The sequence below is a fragment of the Cnephaeus nilssonii genome (genome assembly GCF_951640355.1).
Source record: "Cnephaeus nilssonii genome assembly, chromosome: 4".
Lineage (NCBI taxonomy): Eukaryota > Metazoa > Chordata > Mammalia > Chiroptera > Vespertilionidae > Cnephaeus > Cnephaeus nilssonii.
The window spans coordinates 13,277,289-13,305,126 of NC_137075.1; the positions used below are offsets into that span (position 1 = coordinate 13,277,289).

General features: G+C 43.1%; 1 protein-coding gene across 5 annotated transcripts in view; it reads right to left on the bottom strand.

Moving 5' to 3' along the window:
* MTPAP (mitochondrial poly(A) polymerase) overlaps positions 1 to 3,203 on the bottom strand; it is a 65,793-nt gene extending 62,590 nt beyond the window's left edge. For all 5 annotated transcript variants that reach the window (XR_013813371.1, XR_013813372.1, XR_013813373.1 and 2 more), the window contains exon 1: positions 3,032 to 3,203. Coding sequence is in view for 1 of the 5 variants with exons in the window: in XM_079767872.1 (XP_079623998.1) it covers positions 3,032 to 3,185 (154 nt within the window). In the remaining 4 variants the exon portion in view is untranslated. The remainder of the gene's footprint in view (positions 1 to 3,031) is intronic.
* Between the last annotated feature and the right edge of the window lie 24,635 nt (positions 3,204 to 27,838).

Below are 27,838 nucleotides of genomic sequence, written 5' to 3' on the forward strand. Positions count from 1 at the left end.
TGCAGGCCAATGCTCTATCCACTGAGCAAAACTGGCTAGGGATGTTTTGATTTACTATATTCAATGCCTAGTGCTAAAAAGAGTTCCACAAAATTTTAAAAGCAAAACCAGGAAAGTAAAGTCACTCATTTAACTTTTCGCAAATACACACATAAAAAATCTGTGTAAGTTGTAACATTCCATAGCATAGCCTGAAATTATTATAAGCTTGAATTTAATGAGACAATGAGGTTAGAAATTTAGTGTAGTGAACTAAGTTATTACAGTTTTTCTTTGTCAAGGGTCTGTATTAGGCTTAAACAATTATCAACTATCATGTGCTCAGGGAAATAAAAAAGTTTAAAACCTAGTTGCTGCTCATAAAGAGCTCATGATAATTTTATTAAAGAAAGAGGGTAAAATTTTCTTTTATTAAAAACCACTCTAGAGGTTAGGGGTTTTACAATCACAGGAAATGAAGAAAACAAGAGCTGTGATAGTCAAGAACTAAATACTACTAATCCACTGACCACAAAGAAAAGATCAACAAGTGAACCAAATATCAAGTGAACCAAGTATAAAGAAAAAGAAAATCATTTAAGTTAAAGCCAAACACCGAATCTTAGGAATTCGTTTTTTAATCCAACATATTTAACTTAGAGTTGGATGGCTTAAAAGTGCTTCTTCTAAAAATCTGGAATGGTATAATCTAGAGTCTAGTCGGACATCCTTAGTGCTGCCGTGGAGGTGGGAGAGGCTCCCACCATGTCTAGTATCAACACCCTCAAAAAATTCCAAAGAGATTAAATTAAAAATGTAACTGATATATTGAAATCAAGAGGCTTTTAACATCATCTTCTTTCAAAAGATTGTTATAAAACTAAAAGATAGCCCGGCCAGCATGACTTAGTGGTTGACTACTGACCTATGACCTATGAGCCAAGAGGTCACGGTTTGATTCCTGGTCAGTGCACAGACCCAGGTTGTGGGTCTGGTCCCAGTGGGGGGGTGAGAGGGGGGTCATGCAGGAAGCAACAAATCAGTGATTCTCTCTCTCCCTCTCCCTTCCTCTCTGAAATAAATCCTATATAATAAAAGGCTAATATGCAAATTGACCAAACAGCAGAACCAGTCGCTATGACACACACTGACCACCAGGTGGCAGATGCTCAATGCAGGAGCTGCCCCCTGGTGGTCAGTGTGCTTCCCACAGGGGGAGTGCTGCTCAGCCAGAAGCGCAGCAGCAGTGGTAGGAGCCTCTCCCACCTCCACGGCAGCACTAAGGATGTCTGACTGATGGCTTAGGCCCGCTCCCCAGAGGAGCGATCAGTCAGACATCCCCTGAGAGCTCCCAGACTGTGAGAGTGTGCAGTCTGGGCTGAGGGGACGCCCCCCCCCCCCCCCGCACAAATTTGGTGCACCGGGCCTCTAGTAATTTTATAATTGAAAGGACTAATTCCGTTTTTTACTCAGTGTGAGAACTTATTTCCAGAACATTCCTAGTAACGTTTTCTAGTAACAAGGAGGACACTGTTTCATAAATCAAGCAATTTCATTTTTGGTCAAGCTCTAATGGTTGAAAAATGTTTATAATGGGCTAAAATCTACTAATTTCCCATTTCCATGGCAATCTTAATTTTAACATAGCTTTCATGTGAGTAGTGGAAAGAAACCTGATTTAAGAATAAAAATTATGTAGTATATTATTCAGGACTCTTGGGTGCTTAACCAGTTATATTATCCTAATATACAAAATGAAACACATTTCCTAAGAAAAACAATAAAGCTGTATTAAGTGAGTAGTCTTGGAATCAGAAGGTTTTATTCTTATCTTAGCTACTGAACAGCTGGGTAATTTTGAACTAGCCACTTGGACTAGCTGTTTCCTCATCTATCAAATAAAGTAATAACAATTCCTTCCGTATCTACTTTAAAGAGTTTTATTTTTCAGAGCACATGAAAATACTCTGACATTTAAACCACTATACAGATGTTAAATTACAATAGCTTGCTTGGCATAACCCTTAAATTTTCAGAGTTCCTTAAGAATTTTTAACACAAGCAGCTCCTAAGTCCAATCCAATCAGTACTCCAATGAAATGTCATATTAAGTAGTATTTCTCACTGTCCATATGATTCTTTCATACAGTCTGAGGAGAGCAAGCCTATCATTTATTTTATGGGAAAATACTTTGCTTGTGTAGCCTGCTTCAGAACTGTTCCCAGAAACAATTTCGTATCTTAAAACGAGAGCTCCAAGAAATATAAGAAATCCACACATTTTGTTTACAGCTCCACTGGAGGTCTAAACTCAGCTATGTGACATTGCACAAGTCACTCAGCTCTCTGAGTCTCGTGCATACACCTGTAAAACCGATCCACGGACACATTTCTTGCTAGATTGTTATAAGGATTGTAAATATGTACACAATTCTTGGACCACAGAGGGGTTCCATAATAGTGGGCTTGTCAATACACAAGCACATACATTTAGAATGCCTGCAGGGCAACAGCCTGTTCCAGTGAACGCATATCTGTTAACCAGATTTATTTTTGCTCAAAACGGATAAAATAATAAAGGCAACGGCAGTAGACTTCAGAGGCAGAGCCCTACATTTGGGAGCCAGGCACCGCGGTTCTTCATCAAGACTTGACACTTGGCCTCCATCAGCCATTTGTACCAAAATCAGAAACAACTGTGAGTCGTGAAGTAACCGACTGGTACGTGGCATCTACGTTATTATTGGGAACATTATTTCGCCAGACGGTAAAATACTAGCAAGTTGTGTTCTTGACCTGAACTTCAGAGGGTTAAACAATTCCATCACGGTGCACGGGAGTCCGCAAAGAAATCAACGCCACACCCCCCGCCACCACGAGCTCCAGGGGCAGCCCCAGGCCCCCCCGGTGATATCGGAGGAGCAGGGCGCAGCCTCACCCTATCGCCCAAGGTTCCACGGCCGACTCCGCGGGCCACGCGTTCGCCCGCGAGCCCAGTCGCTTCCCCCTTCCCTCGCCCGCGGTCGGGCCGGGCTCCCCGCGGCGCCATCACCTGTCTCCGTGCTCCCCGCCGACTGCTGTTCCCTCCTGGCGTCGGCGGCCACAGTGCCTGGGCGACTCAGAAGCCTGTGGATTGGACGCAGGACTCGACTTCTCTGCGGACACAGGGGCAAACGGCTCCACAGGCCCACACCGCGAGCCGCCATGGTGAGAGCAGTGGCGGCGCCAAGACGCAAGGGCAAGCAGCTTCCGCGCAGGCGCGCTGAGTCGAAACGAACGGGAAGCCTCGAGGGTCAAACTAGGCGAAGACGTTTGCTTATAAAAGAAGAAATCCAGTCCGGAATGAAAACACTTGCGCTCTCAGACATGTTTTATTTCCACTCTCCCGCAGTTCTGTAAAAGAAGACCCAGTAGCCCGCCCGGCCGGTGTGGCTCAGTTTTTGAGCGTGGCCCTGCACCAACAGGTCGCTGGTTGGACTCCAGGTCAGGGCACAGGCCAGGGTTTTAGGCTCCGTCCTCAGGGTGGGGTGTACTGGAGGCATCCAATGGGTGATTCTCATAGATGTTTCTCTCTCTCTTTCCCTCTCCTTTCCGCTCTCTATAAAATCAATAAAAACATATATATATATATATATATATATATATATATATATATATATATATATATATATATATATATATATATATATTTTTTTTTTAAAGGAGACCCAGTAGTTTCAGCATGCCATGAGTCGTGAAAAGAAACAGAACAAGGTCACGAAGAAGAGGTACTGACTTGGGAATTTATACTTTGGGTATAAATGACAACAGTTTTTCTTTACCACGTACCGCTCTAAGTTCTTTCATGTATTGACTCTTTTTTTTTTTCTCTCTTTTTTTTAAGTCTTTTTTTTATTGAGGTATTATATGTGTACATATCTTACCATTGCCCCCCCTACCCCACACCCATACATGCCCTCACCCCCCAGAGTTTTGCGTCCATTGTTTATGCTTATATGCATGCATACAAGTCCTTCGTTTGATTTCTTATCTCCCCCACCTCTCCCTAACCTTCCCCCTGCAATTTGACAGTCTGATGCTTTACTGTCTCTGTATCTATCATTTTGTCCATCAGTTTATAATGTTCTTTATTATCCACAAATGAGTGAGATCATGTGGTATTTTTCTTTCATTGACTGGCTTATTTCACTTAGCATAATGTTCTCCAATTCCATCCAGGTTGCTGCAAATGGTAAGAATTCCTTCTTTTTTATGGCAGCATAGTATTCCATTGTGTAGATTTACCACAGTTTTCTGATCCAGTCATCTGCTGACGGGCACCTAGGCTGTTTCCAAATCTTAGCTATTGTAAATTGTGCTGCTATGAACATAGGGGTGCATATATACTTTCTGATTGGTGTTTCTAGTTTCTTCGGATATATTCCCATGTATTGACTCTTAATCCTTAGGGCAACCCTATGAGGTAACAAATGTTAATAATCTCTATTTATTTGTGGGGAGATTAAGGCATGTGCAAGTTAATATTCCTAAAGTCACACAGTCAGTAGGGGCAGAAATAGGCGGTAAACCTAGGTTGTGTGGTACAGGGTTCATTTTTCTTTTTTCACGTAAACAAGTTTATTGAGATTTAATCTATATACTAAACAGTTCACCTCTTTAGGTATACATGCAATAGTTTTTGTGTTTAGTATAGTCACAAAATTGTGCACAATGCACCACAATCGTTTTACGTATCACCTCCAAAAGAAGCCGTGTGCTCTTAGCTATCACCCAGGCCCCATCGCCACACTCTCCCCAGCCCTTGATAACCACTTATCTACTTTCTGTCTCTATGGAATTGCCTGTACCATACATTTCATAGAAATAGAATCATGCAATGTGTTGTTTTTTAGCGACTAGTTTCTTTCAAGGTTCATCCATGTTGTAGCATCTGACAGTACTTCATTCCTTTCTATGGCCAAATAATATTTCATCATATGGTGTTAAAAGATAAATTGAGGCATATTAAAAATGTTGAATTTATTTGAGCAAAAATTAATTTAAATCGAGGAGTATCCAATCTTGCAGATAGAAAGGAGCTCCAAAGAGCTGTACAAAAATGAAAGACTTTTATAGGCAGGAGGGAGGGAGAATAAGGAAGTTATACTAGGAAAAAAGCAGGTTGGTTATTGCAAAGTTACTTTACTTTAGGGAATGGCAGGGATCTATCAGGCAGATTACTTAAATAGTGCTGATCAGGCGATGATTGGTTTGATTCCATTTCTAGGGGAGCTGAAACTGTAATTAAGTCAAGTTGGTTTGGTGACTTGGGGTTTAGCATAAGCAAGTCCATTTTGGACCTGTTGTCTTGTTTTCAACAATGGATATGCCACATATGGTGATCCATTCACCCATTAATGTACATTTGTGTTGTTTACATCTTTTTGCTATTATAAATAATGCTGCTATGAACAGTCATGTGTAAGCTTTTGTGTGAACATATGTTTTCACTTCTCTTGGGTGGAAGGGCTGGATTATATGATAACTCTATATTCAATATTTTGAGGAACTACTAGGCTAGTTTCCAAAGCAGCTGCACATTTTCATTCCCACTAGTAGTGTTCAAGGGTTCCAATTTCTGTACATTCTTACCAATGCTTGTTATTTTCTGCATTTTTAAAAATAATAGTCATCCTAATGGCTATGAAGTAGTATCTCACTTCATTGATTTGATGAATGTTGGGCTCTCCTCATGTGATTTTTTGGCTATTTGTGCATTTTCTTTGGATAAATGCTTTTTTTTCCAGAGCAGATATTTTTAAATTAGATTATTTGTCTTTTTTTAAAAATATATTTTATTGATTTTTTACAGAGAGGAAGGGAGAGGGATAGAAAGCTAGAAACATCGATGAGAGAGAAACATCGATCAGCTGCCTCCTGCACACTCCCTACTGGGGATGTGCCCGCAACCAAGGTACATGCCCTTGACCGGAATCGAACCTGGGACCTTTCAGTTCACAGGCCGACGCTCCATCCACTGAGCCAAACCGGTTTTGGCTATTTGTCTTTTTATTATTGTTTTAAAAGTTTGTTATATATTCTGGATATAAGAACCTTGTCAGGTATATGGTTTGCAAATACTCTATCCCATTCTGAGGGATGAATTTCACTTTCTTGATGGTCCTTTGAAACAAAGTTAATTTTGATGATATCCACTTATCTACTTTACCTTGTACTGCTTATGCTTTTAGTGTCATATTTAAGAAACATTGCCTAATTCAAGTTGTGAAGATTTACACCTATTTCTAAGATTTCTTTTTTTAGCTCTTACATTTAGGTCTTTGATCCATTTTGAGTTAATTTTTGTGTATGGTATGAGGTAAGGGCCCTACTTCATGTTTTTGGACATGGATATCCAGTTGTCTCAGTACTATTTGTTGTAAAGACTCTACTTTCCCCATTAAATGGTATTGTCATACTTATTGAAATCAGGTGATCATAAGACACCTGGGTTTATTTCTAGATTCTCAACTCTATTTCATCGACCTTTATGTCTATTCTTATTCCAGTACACACTGTCTTAATTACTGTAGCTTTGTAGAAAGTTTTAAATCAAGAAGAGTGAGTTCTCAAACTTTGTTCTTCTTTTTCATAATTGTTTTGGCTATTAAGGTTCCCTGCATTTTCATATGAATTTTAGGTTGAACTTGTTAGTTGTTGCCAAAAAGCAGGTAGGATTTTGATAGGGATTGTGTTGAATCTGTAGATCATTTTCAGTAGTATTGTCATCTTCACAATATTAAATCTTCTAAAACATGAACATGGGAGGTTCTTCCATTTATTTCATTCTTTAACAATGTTTTTCAGTTTTCAGTGTATAAGCCTTACAATCTTATTACATTTATTTCTAAGTATTCTTTTCTTTGTGACGCTATTATAAACAGATTTGTTTTCTCAATTTTGTTTTTGGATTGTTTACCCAAAGTTATAGAAATACAATTGATTTTTGTATATTGACATTATATCCTATAATCTTGCTGACAACCTTGCATTCCTGCAATAACCCCACTGGGTCATGGTGTATAATCCTTTTTACATGTTGCTGCATTCAGCTTGCCTCTTTGTACCATACTCAGCATAGTCTGTCCTCAGCCCACTGGCTAGAATGTTGTGATCATGCCATTCTTTTTTTTTTTTCTTCAAAACATTTCAGAGGTTTATTTTCCATTCTATTATTTATGAAAACACAATTTGTAATAAAAATTAAAATGTAAACCATGTCTGAGTTTCTTTGAACCACTTGAAGAACAAGCTTTAAAAATGTCCTTCAGAGAGTTTGGCAATATTTGTCACAATTAAAATGCACATAAGCTTTGACCCAGCAATTCTACTTCTAGAAATGTATTGTGTAGATATACTTGCTCAATCTTGCAGCTGATTCCTTATAGCAAGAATTAATAACCTAAATAAATAAGGAGGCTCTTTATTTTTATCTGGAGCCATCTTCAAAATTTATTATTAAAATTACTGCCCAGCCAGTGTGGCTCAGTGGTTGAGCATCTACCTATGAACCAGGAGGTCACGGTTCAATTCCTGGTCAGGGCACATGCCCGGGTTGAGGGCTTAATTCCCAGTGTGGGGCATGCAGAGGGCAGCCGATCAATGATTCTCTCTCATCATTGATGTTTCTATCTCCCTCTCCCTTCCACTCTGAAATCAATAAAAATATATTTTTAAAAATTTGCTAAGTAAAACAAACAACACACACACACACACAACACATTTGCTTGTATGCATACAGACTATCTCTGGAAGGATATACTAAAAAACTGGTAGCCTTGTTTGACTTTGGAAATGAAACTGAAAGGCTGGAAGACAAATGTGGAAAGAGAATTACTTATACCTTTGAATTTTTAAATATTTTAAACATATAATTCTAAATTTTATTGATTTTTTAAAAATACATGTTTTTATTGATTTGAGAGAGAGAGGGAGGGAGAGGGATAGAGAGAAATATCAACCTGCTGCATTGAGCCTGCAACCCAGGGATGTGCCCTGACCCAGAATCATTCCAGCAATTTCTTCGTTTATGGGTTGGCACTCAACTACTGAGCCACACCAGCTGGGCCTAAATTTTATTTAAAATACTTCTTAATTAAAAATGTGAAATGTTTTAATTTTAATTATTTTGTCTCTGTTCTCTAAATTTTCTATATTGAATATGTGTTGTTTTCATATTGGGAAAATTTCAAGGAGATTATTTAACACTTTTGGAAAATGTAATGTTATTTTTCCATGTATAAGACGCCCTCCACTTTTCCAACCCCAAACTAAGAAATCAATATTTTAAACATTTTGCTGGTTTTCCTCTTAAGGCCTTCTTCTTTGTTGGCATCTTAAGAAGTTGTTCTTCCTGTTTTCTCCACTGTCTGATCATACATTCAGTGGGAGGAGGCCCACATTGTCTCTCTGCACCTCTATTTCCATGCTCTTTTGCATTGCTGATTACATTCAGTTGAATTTTGCAGAGTAAGACAATCGCTTACCGGTATGTATCTTTTTATTTTTTGACATCTTTATGGGCTCAGAATGCCCTGGTCCCTGTTGCATCTGTGCACTCTCCGCCTCCACCTTCAATTACGGCATCAGCTGTCGTCAATAACCATAAGCCTGTTCGACACGGTATGGGCAGGTACGCACCAGCGCGGCTCCCTCCTAGCCTGACTTCTGAGTATGAGGCCCCTTGATTTTCAGTCTAACGATTTTAGAAAAAAATAACGTCTTATACGCGGAAAAATATGGTATTCTATTGACCAAGAATTACTCTATTTTTTTTCTTTTACCACAGGTTAAGTGAAAAGAAATACAAATTGCTGCTATAAATGCAGTCACCATTTTTCCTTGTATGGTATCCAGCTATTCAATAAAAATTTAACTATTAGAAAAAATGTAGCGCTAGCTGGTCTGGCTCAGTGGATAGAGCGTCGGCCTGTGGACGGAAGGGTCCCGGGTTTGATTCCTGTCACGGGCACATGCCCCGGTTGCAGGTTCCCTGGCGCTGGTCGGGGTGCATGCAGGAGACAACCAATTGATGTTTCTCTCTGTCTCTCCCTCTCTCTTCCACTCTCTCTAAAAAGCAATGGAAAAATATTCTCGAGTAAGGATTAACAAAAAAATAAAAAAAAATGTTTTCATATATACAGTTTGCTTCAGAGGAGATGAAGTATTTAATGATCAGGAAGGCAGGGAAAGTCACTTTTCACTGCCTACCTTTTAATTTTGTGCCATGTATATACAGGGGTAGAAAAGGAAGTACCTTTAAACACTTTAGATCTTCCATATAACTTAGTTAATGGAGTTATTATATAAATTTTTATGTGGTTAAACACCTTTAAATATCATATAAACCTTTATAATCACACATTCTAAATTTATTATAATCTCAACTGACAATTCATATCCATATCTTTGGGGTTTTGCTACCAATATTAACTTTCAACTGTTACTTGCATCTCTATAGTTCTAGATACTCATAGACTTAATAAAGTAAAAACTTACTTTAAAGTCATATTTTTTTATTTAACCTTATGAGTAGATTGTAGAAACCATGGAATTAAGATTGGCATGATGTTTTCTAAAATAAAATTTATGAAATATGTAAATCCATAATCTGATAAGCCAGTTGTTTAATATATTCAATGTGTTCATTATATAACCACTTCTGGTTGTATTTATAAACACTAGGTCTTCTAACTTCTCTAGAAGTTCAAGCCAGGTGGCCTTTCATGAATTAGCACTTGGGTAACAGCATGCCAATCCCAAGCATTCACTAAAATTCAGTCTTAGTTTGTTGGGATTTATAAAGTACAAGTAAAATTGCCAAAGTGATTTCTCATGGTTGTATTGTTCAAAGTGTTAAACGTTCCTATGCTGTTTCTGTAGAAATGATGGTAAATTCTTTTACCAGTTCATATATGTCTATGAGATCTAAATGATATCATCTTTCAGTATCTAAAACAATTGCTCAGGCTCGCTCTCATATTCAGATTGGCAGCGTTCATTATCCCATTCCTGAGTCTATCTATCTCAGATGGTTCAAGAGTCTCAGGCACAGGCTTCTGTTGTGCAAATGGACAGTTTTGTCAACAAACACCAGGAGAAAGAACTAATGAATCAATCTGATCATTTCTGGCAACACTTATTTTCTGCTGTTGCTGTTCCCATTTCGGCCACACGGTGTCACTGTTGAAAACGTGGTTTTATGAATTTCAATGCATAGGCTTCCAAATCTAGCAGGAAGCCAGGCAGTGCCCTGGTGTCTCTCTGTACTAGTAAAAAATAGCTTACATTGATTTTGAACTTACTATAAGCCAGCAGTATGGTATTGTGCCTGATTGCACCATCTTATTTAAACCTCACAATATTCCTGTGGATGTTGTTATTCTCATTTTTATAGATGCAAAAACTGAAATGTAGAAAGGTTAAGTAAAATGACCAAGATCACGGGGTAAGTAGTGATTCTAAACCAGGTTTGGCTGACTTTCTAGTCACTGTGATTATAAGTCCATCCCTTCAGTATGTTCATGCTTTTTTTTACCTAATAATTCCACTTTAAGGAATCTATCATATTTAGAGATGTACATAAAGTGTTCACACTCAAGGATATTCAGGGCAATATAAAATAGTAGGAATGCTAGAGACAATCTAAAGGCTCAAGAAGGAGGGATTAGTTCATTTATAATCCATGAACATATTAGAATACTAATAGATTGTGTTTATTCAGTGATCAATATTAGCCAGTCATGATGCTAAGCATCTTGTTTCTTGACTCAGTTAACCCCCACAAAATCCTAGGACATAGGTATTATTGTCATATTTCATTTATTCTAAGACATCATCCACTAAGAAAAATGCTGCCAATTAATCTAAGATGCAATGCTTTGTTATCATCCCTTATTTTATTGGTAATGAGGCACCACTGCCCTGCCCCATGTGGCTCAGTTGGTTAGAACGTAGCCCATGCACTGAAGGGTCACAGCTTCCATTCCTGGTCAGGAGTATACTAGAGACAACTCACTGATCAATGTTTCTATTTCGCACATTCATGTTTCTCTCTCTCTCTCTCTCTCCCTTCCCCTCCCTCTAAAGTCAATTTTTATTTATTTTATTTTATTTTAAATTTCTTTATTGATTAAGGTATCACATATTTGTCCTCATCCCCCCATTCCCATCCCAAACCCCTCCCCACGCATGCCCCCACCCCCCTGTTGTCCATGACCACTGGTTAGGCTCATATGCAAGCACACAAGTCCTTTGGTTGATCTCTCTCCCTTATTCCCACCCTCCCCTACCCTCCCTCTGAGGTCCGACAGTCTGATCTATGCTTCCTTGTCTCCGGGTCTGTTCTTGTTCATCAGTTTATGTTGTTCATTATTTCCCCTAGATGAGTGATATCATGTGCTACTAGAAATACACTTATGAGAACCGAAAATGAGACAAGCAATAATGGTTAAGCTGACAGGCAAATGAATCAGTCTGTAGTGAGTTTCTTTCTGGGCCAACAGTTCTTTTGAGACCCAATTTCAATGTCAAACAGTTCCTTATGTTTACATGTCAGCAATGATATTTCAGTTCTGGATGGTGGACAAATGGTGGTAATGCAGGTCTGACCCTCTCTGGTTTGGTCCTGGGCAACCTGCAGTGACGCACAGCTGCTGACTGCTAGTATGGCAAGGCGATGTAAGCGTCTTCCATCTCTGGACTGCTTCTCTTCTGTCTTCATGGCTGGAGTAGTCCTGTCGATTCCTCTCTGTTGCAGGAATCCACATGGTCTCGGAGTTGTTTTCTGAAAATATACAAAGATATTCTCGTAAAGTCAATTTTTAAATAAAAAAAGAAACTGAGGCACAGAGAAATTAAATAATTTGCCAAGAGTTAAAAAAAAAAAAGCTGTAAGTAGAGGTAGAAGAGTAATTAGGATGACCAACAGTCCAAGCTTGTGCGTGCGTGTGTGTGTGTGTGTGTGTGTGTGTGTGTGTGTGTGTCTCAAGGAAAAATATAACATTTTATAATATATTTTTTAAAAACCTACAAAAATCCCTGAAAAAGAATAATTCAGATACCTCAAAACACAGAAGGCTTTTGGACAGGCCTTAAATCATGAAAAATATTTCTATTAGGACGTCAGGGACCTCTTTGGTTCAATGAATTAAACCAAACTCTGAGCTACAAAGTTGTCTTATTTGACAGTTTTGTATCTTCTTCACTCACATGCTATATGTAAACAACTAGCATTGACAACTTTTCTCTTTCCCCTGTGATTTTTTTTCTAAGCAAATGTTGCTATTTTGGGAACAGGAAGTGACAGATTTAAAGTCATGTACACTAAAGTCTTGTACACCTGTTTGTAAGCAAATATTTTGAAGTGTGAACATCAGCTTTGACTTTGTATATTTCACATTAAGTTCTACTTTTCTTTTTAGGTGGAAGCTAGGGTTTCCAAAGTTGATCCAGGGCTCTGATTCTGGCATCAGAAGTATTTGGTGAACTAACTAAAATATAGAGAGTTCTGAGATTGATGATTGCAAAGATAGGAGAGGGGGGTTAGGGGACTGGATGAAAAGGTGAAGGGACTAAGAAGTACAAGTTGGGCCCTGGCTGGTTAGCTCAGTTGGTTGGAGTATCATCCTGGTGCCCCAGGGTTGCGGATTCCATCTCCTGTCTGAACGCATGCAGGAGTCAGCCAGGGAGTACATGGACAGGTGGAATGGTGAGTTAATCTCTCTCTCTTTCTCTCTCTCTCCTTTCCTTTCCTAAAATCAATTAAAAAATAAAAGAAGTACAAATTGCAAATTGGCAGTTACAAAATAGTCATAGGGATGTAAAGTACAGCATAATGAATATAGTCAATAATGTAACAACCATATATGGCACCAGGTGGGTACTAGACTTATGGGGGAAACACTTTGCAAAGTATATGATTGTCTAACCACCATACTGTATACCTGAAACTAATCCTATATAATAAAAGCCTAATATGCAAATCAACTGAATGGTGGAACAACCAGTCGCTGTGACATGCACTGACCACCAGGGGGCAGATGCTCAACACAGGAGCTGCTCCCAGCCGCAGGCCCCGATTAGTGGTGGTGGTGGCAGGGGAGGGGTGGAGGAGGGTGGAGAGTGGGCGGTGCCAGGTCAGCCAAGGTGGGTGTCAGCAGGGGCTCCCAATTACCCCACCGGTCACCCCGCAGATCGGCCCTGATTGCCGGCCAGGCCTAGGGACCCTACCTGTGCACAGATTTCATGCACCGGGCCTCTAGTATAAAATAACATTGAACATTAAAATCTTTTAAAAATAATACAAAAAATAAGAAAAAGTAAGAGAGAGAGCATGTTCTGGGTTGCACTGCCAGACTTATTTATTAATCAGATTATTGAGGAGTGTGCATTTTTTTTACAAGCTGTTAGGTATGCTAACCCTGAGAACCACTGTTGGAGATCATCACTGTGTGTGTGTGTGTGTGTGTGTGTGTGCGCGCGCGCGCCTGTGCATGTGCATGTGCTAATGTGTTAATGCTCTTTTGCTATATTTGTTAAAAAAAAAATATTTGCTATGTCTGCTAAATTTGTTGATACTAATTTTTACCCTGATTACAAAGGAGTTTACTGATTCACTTATGTGTGACTTTTAATTGTGACCCCATCTTTTCATGAGTTTTAGGCACTGAGACCCCAACAAGCTCATGAACTCAGACACATGGTCACCATTACACGTTTGTACTCTTACCACATTTAATGATAAATCATATCTTCTTTTCTTTAAAAAAGGAAAGGAAGAAAAAAAGAAGGAAGAAAAGCTCCTTTGACGAGGCAAGAGGGAAGTGCGATTGCTTTCCTGCGTTTCTTTCCGGGCAGGATCTTGTCCACTCTCGGAGCCGTCTATCACTAGCTTCCTTGTCTACCCCTCTGGAAATGCTGCAGCCAAGCTTCGGCAAGACTCTCCTCCTGTGGGCAGAAGTGCCTGCCAGGGGTTTGCCAGCAGAGGAAACCAGTGTGGATGGGGACCGGTGGCTCTGGGAACAGTGTGCTCTCGCTCTTTGGGATGGAGCCCATGTTTTCTCCAGCGATCAGGCCACTTCTGCTTGGTCTGTGGCAACCCGGCTGGGTTAGGAAAAAAGAAGCCTGCCCAAGAAGCCTCACAAGTAAGGCCCAACGACATTACAAACTAGGCTTACTCCTGTCTGTTTTAGTGTTCTAAAAATAAGCACTCCATGAAAGTCCCTGAGACATAGAAATAGGCACTTAAATTGACCTTTCTAGAGAGACAGTTAAGACCTCTGCAAAGTATGCAAAATATTCAACAATTCCTTAGTTGGGTATTTCCTGAAAAATGTCCTGTTTCTTATCAATTTCAGATATTTTTCCAAGAACCCCAGGGAGATTTGTAGTGGAATAATCCAATTCACATGGTAAAAATGAAACCACTACCACACAGCTTATGATGCAATAAAGTGTAAAAAGCCACTAGAGAAAACCCGAAAGTTTGGTATCTTAAAAAGAAAAACCACAGTGATATGGCTTCAACCTGCTGAACTGGTTGCCCAGGTTTCTCCACGCACAGATGAGGGGTTTCTGTTACTAACCAGAACCTAGTCAGTTGAAAGAAAAACCCAGCTACCACCAAGGCCTGCCCTGAAGTTCACTGCTTGAAGACATTACATTTTATCACTCTATACTAGTATATGCCATTTGTTTCCATAAAGTGTCACTTAATATTTCTCTCTTTAAACACTGGAATAAGAACCATCTCTACTAAGCATCCTGGTTTCATAAATAAGGAAATTAAAGTTAAGAGGGATTAAGTATCTTTTCCAAATCACACAGCTAGTAAAAGGCAAGGAAGAAAGGAAGAAAGGAAGAAAGAAAGGAAGGAAGAAAGAAAGAAGAAAAGAAAGGAAGAAAGAAAGGAAGGAAGGAAGGAAGGAAGGAAGGAAGGAAGGAAGGAAGGAAGGAAGGAAGGAAGGAAGGAAGGAAAGGTTGTATCATCACTGGAGCCTATTGATCCCCATGAGGAAGGGAAGGGAAGGGAAGGGAAGGGAAGGGAAGGGAAGGGGAAAGGGGAAAGGGGAAAGGGGAAAAGGAAAAAGGAAAAAGGAAAAAGGAAAAAGGAAAGGAAACTGCATCCGGATGGAATGTAACACTAACCCCACGTTCTTTCTTTCACCCCAGACTTTGCATCAGGGAAAAAGATACAAATACTATGTAATTGATTATATTTTATAGCAGTGTATTTATAGGAACTATACAGAGCAGCATTTCTTTTTATTGATTGATTGAGTGAGTGATTTCAGAGAGGAAGGGAGAGAGATAAATAGAAACATCCATGATGAGATAATCATTGCTCGGCTGGCTCCTGCACGCCCCCTTCTGGGGATTGAGCCCACAACCTGGCATGTGCCAGAGCAACATTTCTTTATATTATTCATCTCTAAAAGGAGCTGAATGTTACAGGAATGATAGGTGAGATTTGTAGATAGAAAAGCTAGCCTCTGAACATGGTTCTGTTATTTGCTAGTGACTCTGGCTAAGTCACCCCCTTGACCACTTTCTTCACTTACAAAGTGAAGTGTTGGATTCAATCACTTCTAAGATCTTTGCTTACTTTGAGAATCTATCCACATCCATTCACAACAAAATTGAAGCATAGATTTAAGTGATAATCAATGACTTTTGACCTCTAACAGGTTGCTGTGATCTACACCATCCTCTTTATGTGAGGGGCACATTCTCAGGGAGGCCCTCTCTGGCCTGAGGAAGGTCCAGTCCATAGCATCTCCCACACCCCTTTGCTTTCTCCACCTGCTCATGTCCTTCATGGAAGGAAGTTGTCATGAGTTGTAGTCTTTTATTATTATTATTATTGTTGTTGATAGTATTACAGATATAAGTTGTAGTCTTCTATGTATTTACTTGTACAGTGTCTGTCTCTCCCCAAGCTATAGGCTCCCTGAAGGCCATTGAGCTTGTCGCCTCCTGTTTTCTAGCACCTGGAATCATGACTGGCATTTAATAAAACACTCAAATATTTGTTGAGTGAATGAGTGAGGAAATTGCCTTTAAAATGATGTGGTGGTTATTCTTTGCCTCTCACTTGCAAAGTTAATTTTAGAAGCAGTTACCAGAGATAAAGGCAGTAAAATCTTAATTTCCGTGCATTACAAAGAAAAGCATAATGATGCTCACTAAAATGTTGACAGTAAGTTATCTCTGATCGGAGTGTTAAGACAGGGGATAAATTTCATTATCTCTATTTTTCCAGAATGTCTTTATTGAACATGAATGGTTTTGCAATCAGATTTAAATTTTTTAAAAAGTCCAAACTCTGGTTTTTCTCTGGGGGCAGTTAAAGCTATAACCTGTGCATTTGAGATGGGGGGGCAGGGGGGCTTATGGAACCCGTGTGGTCATCAGGAGCTTCCCCATTTTTAATTAACTGGAGATAAGAAGGTGCATCTCTTTATTCCAGACCCCTCTGGAGGCCTGTGCCTCCATGAATCTTGGATCTCATGAGTGAGTACAGCAGGGCAGCTGGCTATGAGTTTACTTAGGTAGAATCACCCACAGGGCAGGTTTTGAGTAAACAAGAAGGTGAGAGCAGGGCTACAGGCAGAAGTGAGGAGTGTTGGCCAGTGGCTTCACAGACAGTAAAGAGCAGCAGATGGACAATGTGGTTGTATCCCTGGAGCCTATTGATCCCGATAAGCATCTTTTGTTATTATTTTTTAAATCCTCACCCGAGGATATTTTTCCATTGACTTTTAGAGAGAATGGAAGATTGAGGGAAAGACAGCGAGAAATATTGATGTGAGAGAAACACATCGATTGGTTGCCTCCTGCACGTGCCCTGATCAGGGCCCAGGCCAGGGAGGAGCCTGCAACTGAGGTACGTGCCCTTGACCTGAATCAAACCTGGGACCCTTCAGTCCACAGGCTGACACTCTGTCCACCGAGCCAAACTGGCTAGGGCCCATAAGCATTTTTTAAACGAGTGACTTAGCACCTGATATGTTCAAGAATATAATAATCCAATGGCTACATCATTTTGAAAGCAACAAATTTGGGTTAAAACTTTGGCACTGTATATTATCAGAGTACCTAGCACAGTTATCTCTAAACTTCAGATTCCTAAAACAAGGCTAATTTCAGCAACTTTCAGGGTTATTGTGTTAGTGATAATAACTAACAAGTAAATGTTTTTCAGAAGTATTTTAGTACAGTATAAACACATGTAATTGATTTGCCTTTTCCCCTAATGTCAAAGGTTGCTAAAAACTGTGATGGTATAAAAGTAAAATGGAAATGAAGTACCTTTAATTTCCCCCCCTTCTATAAATAAAAAAAACTGCAAGGCTTTATGAATTTAAGTAATTTGTCCAAGGTCACATGGACAGAAAGTGTCAAAGCAGAGGTTTGAATTTAAAAAAGTGCTCTTAACTTGCCCTGGACATCCCACGCACTTTCCCTTTCTGAACTCCAGCTCTCAGGGACCCAGGCCTCCATCTAGAGGACGTGAGTTCCACAGGTGAATCCAATGAGGCTAATAGGAAACACTGATCCTAAACCCAGCCAGTATCTGCATGTCAGTTCAGATCTCTCACCCTTCATTGTCAGGGATTTTTTTCTACCTGGGTAGAAATAAGAGAAATATGAATTATTAATGAATATCAGAAAAGATAAGTTAGAGTATAAAGACAAAATTAATAACCTAAAACATGTCAAAAATACCTGAAAACATAACATTTACCTATGGACAGTAGTGGGCTGATAAACATTTGACAACCAGCTCTCTGAGAACTCTTCCCTGACTTGTAGCATTTGCTGATTTCTGTGGTATCATACTCCCACCACACTTATGTTAAGTTACCAGGGTGAGGCCCCTAATGCAGGAGCCTCATATTATGGCCTCATATTGGAAAGCAATGTACAGGAACATGTCATATAGTACTAGAGGCCCGATGCATGAATTCGTGCAAGATTAGGCCTTTGCAGCCTTGGCTGCCCTGGATCCCTCCTTCGAAGCCGAGGCAGCTGCCTTGATCCTGCGGCTGCAGCCCCAGCTTCGTCCCGGAAGGACATCCTGAAGGACCCAGTCTAATTAGCATATTACGCTTTTATTATTATAGATTTCCACCACACAGAAGAGACATGAGTGACCTCAAGAACCTAGAAAACACCCTAACCGCTTTGGCTCAGTGGATAGAGTGTCGGCCTGCAGACTCAAGGGTCCCAGGTTCAATTCTGGTCAGGGGCATGTACCTTGGTTGCGGGCACATCCCCAGTAGGGGGTGTGCAGGAGGCAGCTGATTGATGTTTCTCTCTCATCGATGTTTCTAACTCTCTATCCCTCACCCTTCCTCTCTGTGAAAAATCAATAAAATATATTTTAAAAAAAAGAGCCTAGAAAACAATAAAATTTATTATACAATCAGAAAGTAGTAAGTGGTTAATATTTATTACCTTTATTTAAATATACATTTTATTTACTTGAAATTTTATATAATTTCATTTTTAATAATGACCATGTTTAAAAACCAGCCCTCACAGATCCTGAAAGTTGAACACTGGCTCTGTGAGCAGGAAAAAATGGGCTCCATCCAGCATGCTACAGCCTGCAGGCTCTGGGCAGAGGACTCCTGTTGTGGGGAGAGCGTTGGCATGGACCTCGAATCTGTGCTGCATTCTTAAGAACATCTTAGGGCCCTAGCCGGTTTGGCTCAGTGGATAGGGCATCAGCCCTCAGGCTGAAGGGTCTTAGGTTCGATTCTGATCAAGGGCACGAACCCCTGTTGCAGGCTTGATCCCATGTCAGGGTGTGTGCAGGAGGCAACCAATCAATGTGTCTCTCTCACATCGATGTTTCTCTCTCTCTGTCTCTTCCACTCCCTTCCACTCTATTGAAAAAAGAAAAATCAATGGGAAAATATCCTCGGGTAAGGATTAACAACAAGAGAATGTTAATGGGCAACCGAGGTTCATAAGAAGTAACCGGGTGCCTTAGGAACAGGCCTGAAGCAGTTAAGGGAATGTGCCTGGGAAATCCAAGTTAAGTTGCCAGCAGTGCCTCCACACACCCATCATCCCACCCAGAATCAGGGAGAGAGGAGGCAGGAGATCTCGCTGGGTATCTGAAGATCCCAAGAGGGTTTAAAGCTGGCTTACCTAAAGGATAGGCGAAACTCGTATTTTGTTTCTGAGGCCTTCTGGGCCCAGCACCACCAACTCTACCCCCGTCCCCTGCCAACATCTCTGTCTCTGGTAGATGAAATTCCTTTTGAGCTCCTCCTCTCCCAGTTAGAGATAAAAAATTACAAATATAAAGACCAGGTCAAGGTATGTTCAAAATCCATTTATGTCTTGAGGAAGAGGCCAGAGGCTAGAGCCTGAGAAGGGAAGTCAGCCTCCTCTAAAAGAGAGGCCGGGATGGGAAAGTTATCCACGATGTTGCACAACTGGCCTCTGGTCCGTCCAACTGTGCATGGAGGTGCCTTAGCTGCGGGAGGTAGATTTGGGAAGTTGCTAATTTGGATTTGGGGTCAGACTGACGTGGATTAGAATCTAGTTTCTTGGACACATTGCAGTAATCCCCGTATCTAAACCCTACCTATACTACAGGTGTTTTTTTTTCCTGTACATAACATACCTATGATGAAGTTTAATTTATAAGTTATGCACAGAAAGAGATTAACAACAATAACATAATAAAATCAAACAATTATAACAATGTTCTATAATAAAAATTATGTGTGAATGTGGCCTCTCTCTCCAAATATCTTCTTGGACTATACTCACCCTTCTTCATGTGGTGATATGAGATGATACAATGCCTGTGTGATGAGATGGAGTGAAGTGGATGACATAGGAGTTGTGATACAACATTAGGCTACTATAAGGGTGACTTGAACACTGTGATGCAAATACTGGGATAGTCCATTCGATAACCAAGAGGCTACTAAGTGACTAATAGGTCAGGAGCAAACACAGCATGGGACTGATGATTCATGTCCCAGGCAGAACAGAGCAGGACAGAGAGAGATTCTGCCTTTCTACTCAGGACTGTGTGCGATTTAAAACTTATGAAGTGTTTATTTCTGGAATTTTCCATTTAATATTTTTGGACCACAATTGACTGCAGGTAACAACCCTCAGAGAGCAAAACTGGGGATGAGAGGGACTACAGTACTTACCCTCTTTAAACTCAAGTAAATCCCACAGGCAAATGGAGAGACTAGTGCCCAGTTCAGGGTTGTTGCCAAATGATCCAGCCAAAGGGTTTAGGAATGTGCCTGGGATGTAGTAAGTGCTCAAAATATAATAGCTATTCTTGCTATTTTTAATATGGATGGAGTGTATAATGATGCTTCAGTATTATGAAATTCATCAACCAAAGCATCTTGATACTAAGAAAAAAGTTCTGATGAACATGAATCCATGGCTTTAATACAAAAAGGAAAGACATTTGTCCCATCCACAGGGATGTGAATCTGTTGGCAATTGTTTTTAGTTCTGTCACGTAAGGGCAAAAGCAAAACCTGCTTAACTTACCTGGCTTAAAACAAATCACATGAAGATAAGCACACCACACACCTTCTTTAGGCTGTTGAAAAAAATCTGACCAGTTTCCTCACATGTACATGTGAAAAGTACCATTTCAAAGGAGGTTAGGAAATTATTGCATTTGGAGAGTGGGCTATTCTAGTGTTTTTGTTTTTTTCCCCTCCACTTATGGATTTATATTTGCTGTTACAGAGTGGGGATCAGACCGTACTTACTTTTTTAAACCAGTGTCTCCCCTCACCCAAACAATATGTTGGTGATTGTTCCCTCACGTCAAGGCAGAGCCCTTTCCATGCAGCGTTGGCAGATGGTGCAGTGTTGGGATGGGGGCCCGAGGTTCATAAGAAATGGCAGGGCTGCCTAAGGTTTCACACGGGGCCACTGATCCACCTGGAACTGGTCTAGGACGTTGGCCACCAGGCAGTTTGGGGGAGTGTCACTGCTGAGCCTTTCTCCCCATTGTTGGGTCACCCCTTTAGGCCACTTCACAAGGGACATTCCCTTTTGCTTAGACCACATTCCACTTGCTAAGACCATTATCTTTCCCCTTAGAACCCACCCAGAGAATTCTCCACCCAGAGAATTCTCCTCCCAGAAAAAGCCTGCCTAGAGTCCTTTAAAATCTCTGACTCCCCGCTCCTGGGTGCCAGTGCCATTTGGGGGCTCAGCCCATCTGGTATCCAGATGACCTAATCCTATCTAATAAAAGAGTAATATGCAAATTGACCATCACTCCAAGACACAAGATGGCCGCCCCCATGTGGTCAAAGATGGCTGCCCCCAGTTGGACACAAGATGACCTGCAGGGGAGGGCAGTTGTGGGCAGTTAGGGGTGACCAGGCCAGCAGAGGAGGGCAGTTGGGGGGCACCCAGGCCTGCAGGGGAGGATAGTTGGGGGGGACCCAGGACTGCAGGGGAAGGCAGTTGGGGGGGGGACCAGGCCTGCAGGGGAGGGCAGTTGGGGGGACCAGGCCTGCAGGGGAGGGAAGTTGAGGGGGACCAGGCCTGCAGGGGAGGGCAGTTAGGGGTGACCTGGCCGGCAGAGGAGAGCAGTTGGGAGAGACCAGGTCTGCAGAGGAGGGCAGTTGTGGGTGATCAGGCCAGCAAGGAGGCAGTTAGGGGTGACCAGGCCAGCAGAGGAGGGCAGTTGGGGGAGACCAGGCCAGCAGGGGAGGGCAGTTGCGGGGGGGAGACCCAGGCCTGTAGGGGAGGGCAGTTGTGGAGGACAAGGCCTGTAGGGGAGGGCAGTTAGGGGTGACCAGGCTGGCAGGGGAGGGCAGTTAGGGGCAATCAGGCCAGCCAGGGAGCAGTTAGGCGTTGATCAGGCTGGCAGGGGAGTGGTTAGGGGGTGATCAGGCTGGCACGCAGAAGCGGTTAGGGGCAATCAGGAAGGCAGGCAGGCAAGCAGTTGGAAGCCAGCAGTCCTGGGTTGTGAAAGGGATGTCCTACTGCCCAGTGGGATCGGGCCTAAACGGGCAGTTGGACATCAGGATTGGGCCTACATGGGTGGTCGGACATCCCTCAAGGGGTCCCAGATTGGAAAGGGTGCAGGCTGGGCTGAGGGACAACCCCTCCCCCACATGAATTTCATGCACTGGGCCTCTAGTTCTATATAATAAAAGCTTATTATGCAAATTGTCCACTTGGGTGGGCAGTCGACCGGGAGTTTGACATGCTGCTGACCACCAGGGGGCGGCGCGGAACATGGCGGGCATCGGTGACACAGTGCTAGCAGTGGGCAGCAGTGGAGGTGCTGCTGGCCCTGATGGGCCCCAATGAGAGCGGGACCGTGGTGGGATGGTGGAGCAGGTGAGCGGGTGGCATCAAGCCAAGGCAGGTGTGAGCAGATGGCCCCGCAGAAGGTGACCAGAAACTGTGGCCGGGGGGCAGGGCCACCAGCCTGCTCCCAGGCACTGAGGGAGAAGGGACAAATAGCAATATTAAAATATTTCTTCTAATTATTTTCTTTTCAATGTGCATGAATTCGTGCATGGGGCCACTAGTAAATTTATAACCCCTTACCACTTTGCCCTGTGCATTCCTCTTTCGGTGACCCTAACACCCCTCACATTTTCAAGTGTGAAAAGTGAAAGCTCTTGAATAGACCCACGCACAGAGCCTTGCACAGTTCTGAGCCCTGTGGTCATTTGGAAGCCCAGGGTTGAGAAATGCTGTAGCAGGACTTTCCACTGGGGAGGTGAAGAGAGAAGCACAGAGCGTGATTTCTGTTTTCAAAGTGTGGCTCAAGGACCTCACATATGAGGAAGTCACAGCACAAAGCTATTTATAAAAATATAAACTACATATCATACAAAATAGTGCAATTGAGGCACTTTGAGAAACCTAAGTTGTAACTCTTTGCACATGAGAACAGAGGCCTCTGATTCACAGACAGCCTCCATTTATGCGAAGTCTTCAGATAAACAACAGCCACAGCTGAGAATATTTAGGAACTTCCCTTCCCCTCCCACAGCTACTGGGGGATTTTTCTCCCATCCCCCACACGAGGACTCCATCTCCACCACAGCCACATGTCCCACCTTCGGTTGCTGTTCCCACTTTGTACAGTGATGGCCACAATTGGTGAACACAGTGGTGTCCTGAAAGGTGAGAAGGCAAAAGGAAGGAGGAGGTCATCCTGTCCCTTTCATCCTGGTCTGTACTCCTCCCCAGAGTCCTAGGGAGGGTCCAAGGGGGAGAGGACTGCAGGAGCTGAGGGCACACTGACTGTGCCCTGAATGCATTATAGGTACTCCTTTATTCCTTAAGGCAGCCAGGTGGGGCCTGAGGCTCCAGAGCCTTTTGCTTCTGCAACCTCATCTGGTGTGCCTTAGGGCGCTGCTGGGGCAGAGGAGAAGTTAATGATGCACCATGTGGCCTGTCTCCACAGGTCTGGGGGACATCCACCGGGAGATGCTGAGTGAGGAGAGCGAGGTCAACAGCTGCAGGGGGCCCAGGTCCTTCCTGAGGAGGGCTTTGTGTTTCAGGTAACAGAGTAGCCTAGCCAAGGCCAGCCGGGGGCCGGGCCTGAGGTGGGGCTGGGGGTTCCCCAGCTGGGAGGCAGCCCTGAATCCGCTCCTCCACTGGGCAGCTCCTCTCTGGGCTGACGTACTGCCTTTTTAATAGTGCCCGAGCTAATTGATCAAAGCAAATTAAAGCTTTGTAATTTTGAAAGATTTACTATGAAAAAGTTCAATTATAATCAAAATCCACTGACATTATTATAAGAAAGTTAACTTATGTCAATCAAAGAAAAAGAAGAGCTACTGGGTTTTTAAACCACAATTTCAGCTGTTTAAATTTTTTTTTTAAATTATAATAATGGTTTTAAATTTATTACCTCTGTCTTTACAGTTTCTCACCTAAAGGTTATTACCAGAAGTTTGAAGAGATCTTATACAAACATCTTAATTGGTAAATATGTATAGTTGTTACAACAAACCATATAGAAAAAAACTTATGCTCATGAAATCAGGCTCAAGTTCCTCTTAAAAATACCTTATTGCCCTAGCCCAGTAGTCGGCAAACTCATTAGTCAACAGAGCCAAGTATCAATAGTACAACGATTGAAATTTCTTTTGAGAACCAAATTTTTTAAACTTAAACTTCTTCTAACGCCACTTCTTCAAAATAGACTCGCCCAGGCCTTGGTATTTTGTGGAAGGGTCACACTCAAGGGGCCAAAAAGCTGCATGTGGCTCGCGAGCCACCGTTTGCCGACCACGGCCCTAGCCAGTTTGGCTCAGTGGATAGAGCGTCGGCCTGCAGACTGAAGGGTTCCAGGTTCTATTCCAGTCAAGGGCATATAACTCGGTTGCAGGCTCCTTCCCCGCCAAGGCCCTGGCCGGGGTTTGTGCAGGAGGCAACCAATTGGTGTTTCTATCTTTCCCTCTCTCCTCCACTCACCCTAAAAATCAATGGAAAAATATCCTCAGGTGAGGATTAAAAAAAAAAGCACACAAACAAATAAAAATATCTTATTTAAAGCTTTATTCAAACTCAGTATTTAATTACCTTCCTCAAATACTTTGCATTTTATTGTTATAATTTAAGAAAACTGAACACATTTTTTCACCAGCCCACAATATGTATACGCTAATTTATTCCAACTTATCTCAGGATTCTCTAAAACATTGTATTTTATAAATATGAAAAAGATTGGAAAGCAATGTCCTATGTTATATTTATTAACATAGTGTCCCATTTGAGGTTCCATAGGCCAATGCACTGTCCAGGCAACCTGCCATTCATTCCATGAGTAAATAAATCCTGATTTCCAAACTACAGATTACAAACCCATTATTGTCCCTACCTGTAGGTGGAGAAAGCCTCTTCAAGTAAACTGGCACTAGTTACAACTTATTTTAAAGTGCATTTTGTTTCCTGGGAACAGCTTCAAGAGAGCTGTTTTGTAATGTGCTTTACAATGACTTCTTGAGTAACTCATTCTCCTGTGCACTCTGGCTCAGGTGGCTTCTAGTTGGCCAGTTTAAACCTCACTTTGCTAGCTTGTAAAAGAACAGGATCGCTTTTGTAAGCCCGTGTCAACAGAACTGATCAAGAAAAATGCAAGCAGTCTGCAAACTTGTTCTTTCTTTTTAGTTCTCTCTTTTCAGCCTCTTCTGAGCCATCAGATCCAATCTTAGAGTTTAAAAATGTTTTTGAGTAACACCTCTTAATTCATCCTGCTAGATGAAATCTGCTATTGCGTAAGTCCTCAACAGCCAGCGAGAACCCTGCTGGAGCAACCGTCTCACCAGCCCCCTAAAATGCAGCTCTCTTTGGGAGACCTCTATGTAGGAAGTCAGGCTAATACTTAGTTCCCAGAAGATTAGGTGTGGTTTCGTGATCTCATTCAGTGGGTGGGGTCAGGGATGGTCCCATGTTTCTATTTTTAAAATGCTTCTAATAAGATCATCCTTTGTTGCTCCAATACAACCAAGCGATGATGGAGAGACTTGTCTCACATTACCATTAGAGATAGCGACCTGGCCAACCGGGTTTACAGAGAAAAAGGCGTTCAAACTTCACTTTCAGTCAAGACTGGGATCATCTGCTCTTGAGACAGGGCCATATTCCACGGAGTCCAGGTCCAGACCAGCAGGGCTTCGCCTCCCTTCCTGGGCACGCTGCCCCTGGCCAGTTAGAGCCCCAGGATTGGTCTAAGTAGTGCTCCCTCTCTCCAGAACCTGAGAGGCAACTCCCCAAGAAGGGCTTCTCCTGCAGGGCCTGGGATCCCTCCACTGCCCGGGCAGGGGCAGGATCCCCCGCAGAGTTCCAGGGGGGGAACACATCCGGGTCATTCGTGTCACAGCACTCTAGTATCCTACATAATAAAATGGTAATATGTAAATTACCATCACTCCGCTACGCCCACGATTGGGCCAGTGGGAGGCGCAGGGGGCGGGACTCAGGGTGGCCGGGGTAGCTGATTGGGCCAGCAGGACGCTGAGCTCTCGGCGCCAGTGGGGCCGCGAGCTCAATGTCTGCTCAGCGTCTGCACCATGGCTGAGCTGGAGGCTTTCGAAAGGCCTGGTGCACCAGTGGACAGACAGCCAGCTCCCCCACGATCGAAAGCCAAAGCGGGGGAGCTGGCTGTCTGTCCGCTCCGGCACAAGGCCTTTCGAAAGCTTTCGAGAGGCCTGGTGCACCAGCAGACAGCCAGCCAGCTGGTGCACCAGGTGCATGATTAAATCATGCACTGGGCCTCTAGTTCAAAATAATTGGGGGAGGCTGGTGGTGATTTAGCGCGAGTAATCCATTCAGTTCTCCCGGCATTGGGCTCTCTTTGAACCACTGTGCTGTCATCCTCCTCCGTGCCTGACCGTGAGCACTAGGAAATGATGAGTGTTAAGATCCTACAAGGAGGGCTAGCCCAGGTCCGCCAGCAAGTCTCCTGTGACTTCCTGGGGTCAGAAGAACAGTTCACTTTCGGATAAACCGGAGCGCTCTAGAGCCAGTTTGAGGCAGTTTTGAAGGAGCTTGGGTTCAGGAAAGGGCAGGGCGTGGGCTCAGAGTGGTGGGGGGTTTGAATCTGGGCTCTACCTGGCACGCCCAGCGTCCAGGTGGGTCAGGCCAGGCGGATGCCTGCCTAATATTTCCTCTCCTCCTCCGGGCTGTCTCCCAAATGTCGGTCACAGTAGGCGCTTGATACTAAGGCCTTGTGGGGCTGGGGGCTGCGACTCAGTAAGTATTGGGACTGTCCCGCCGAGTGGATGTCGTGGAGAGAGGCGCCAATTCCCTAGAACTTTCTTCCGGCTCCACCTGGAGTAAAAGCTTTCCACTCGAGAGGGACAGCACTATAAACGATCTTTGATCTTCTTTCCTAGCAGGACAGAGAATGCCGGACTCACAGCTGGGAGAGGAGGGGAGACCAGCTGGCACACTCCGTAATGGGGCGGTAACATAAAATAACCAGGTCCAATAAGGAACAAAACCGGGTTTTTCTGGCGGAGTACACCAGCCCCCTCAGGTGCTTGTCCCCCAGGTTCCCGCCCAGCCTGGGCAGCCTTTCACACCCTTCCAACCCGAGTGTGTGTGGACCAGGGAGAGTGGCACTGTGTGTGTGTGTGTGTGTGTGTGTGTGTGTATGGACCAGGGAGGGTGGCACTGTGTGTGTGTGTGTGTGGACCAGGGAGAGTGGCACTGTGTGTGTGTGTGAGTGTGTGTGTGTGTGAGTGTGTGTGTGAGTGTGTGAGTGTGTGTGTGTGTGGACCAGGGAGAGTGGCACTGTGTGTGTGTGTGTGTGGACCAGGGAGAGTGGCACTGTGTGTGTGAGTGTGTGTGTGTGTGGACCAGCGAGAATGGCACTGTGTGTGTGTGTGTGTGTGTGTGGACCAGGGAGAGTGGCACTGTGTGTGTGTGTGTGGACCAGGGAGAGTGGCACTGTGTGTGTGTGTGTGGACCAGGGAGAGTGGCAGTGTGTGTGTGTGTGGACCAGTGAGAGTGGCACTGTGTGTGTGTGTGTGTGTGTGTGTGTGTGTACCTGAGCCGGAATCTGGACGGGGTTAGAGGAGGCCAGAAGCTGCTGCGCCTCCTGCAGCGCGGCGGGGACAGCTGGCGACCCTTCAGTCCCCCAGGGGCGCGGTGGCACGGGCAGGGCCAGGGCCTAGGACACCGGAGTAACCCCGAGGGCTCCACCGCGTAAGGAAATACGATCTTCTTCCAGGGACCAAGGGGTGCGGAGACCCGTGGCGCTTTATAACTCCGCCCTTGGGGCGCCCTCTGCGTCAGGTCCCAGGGAAAACTCAGGTATCCCAGGCCC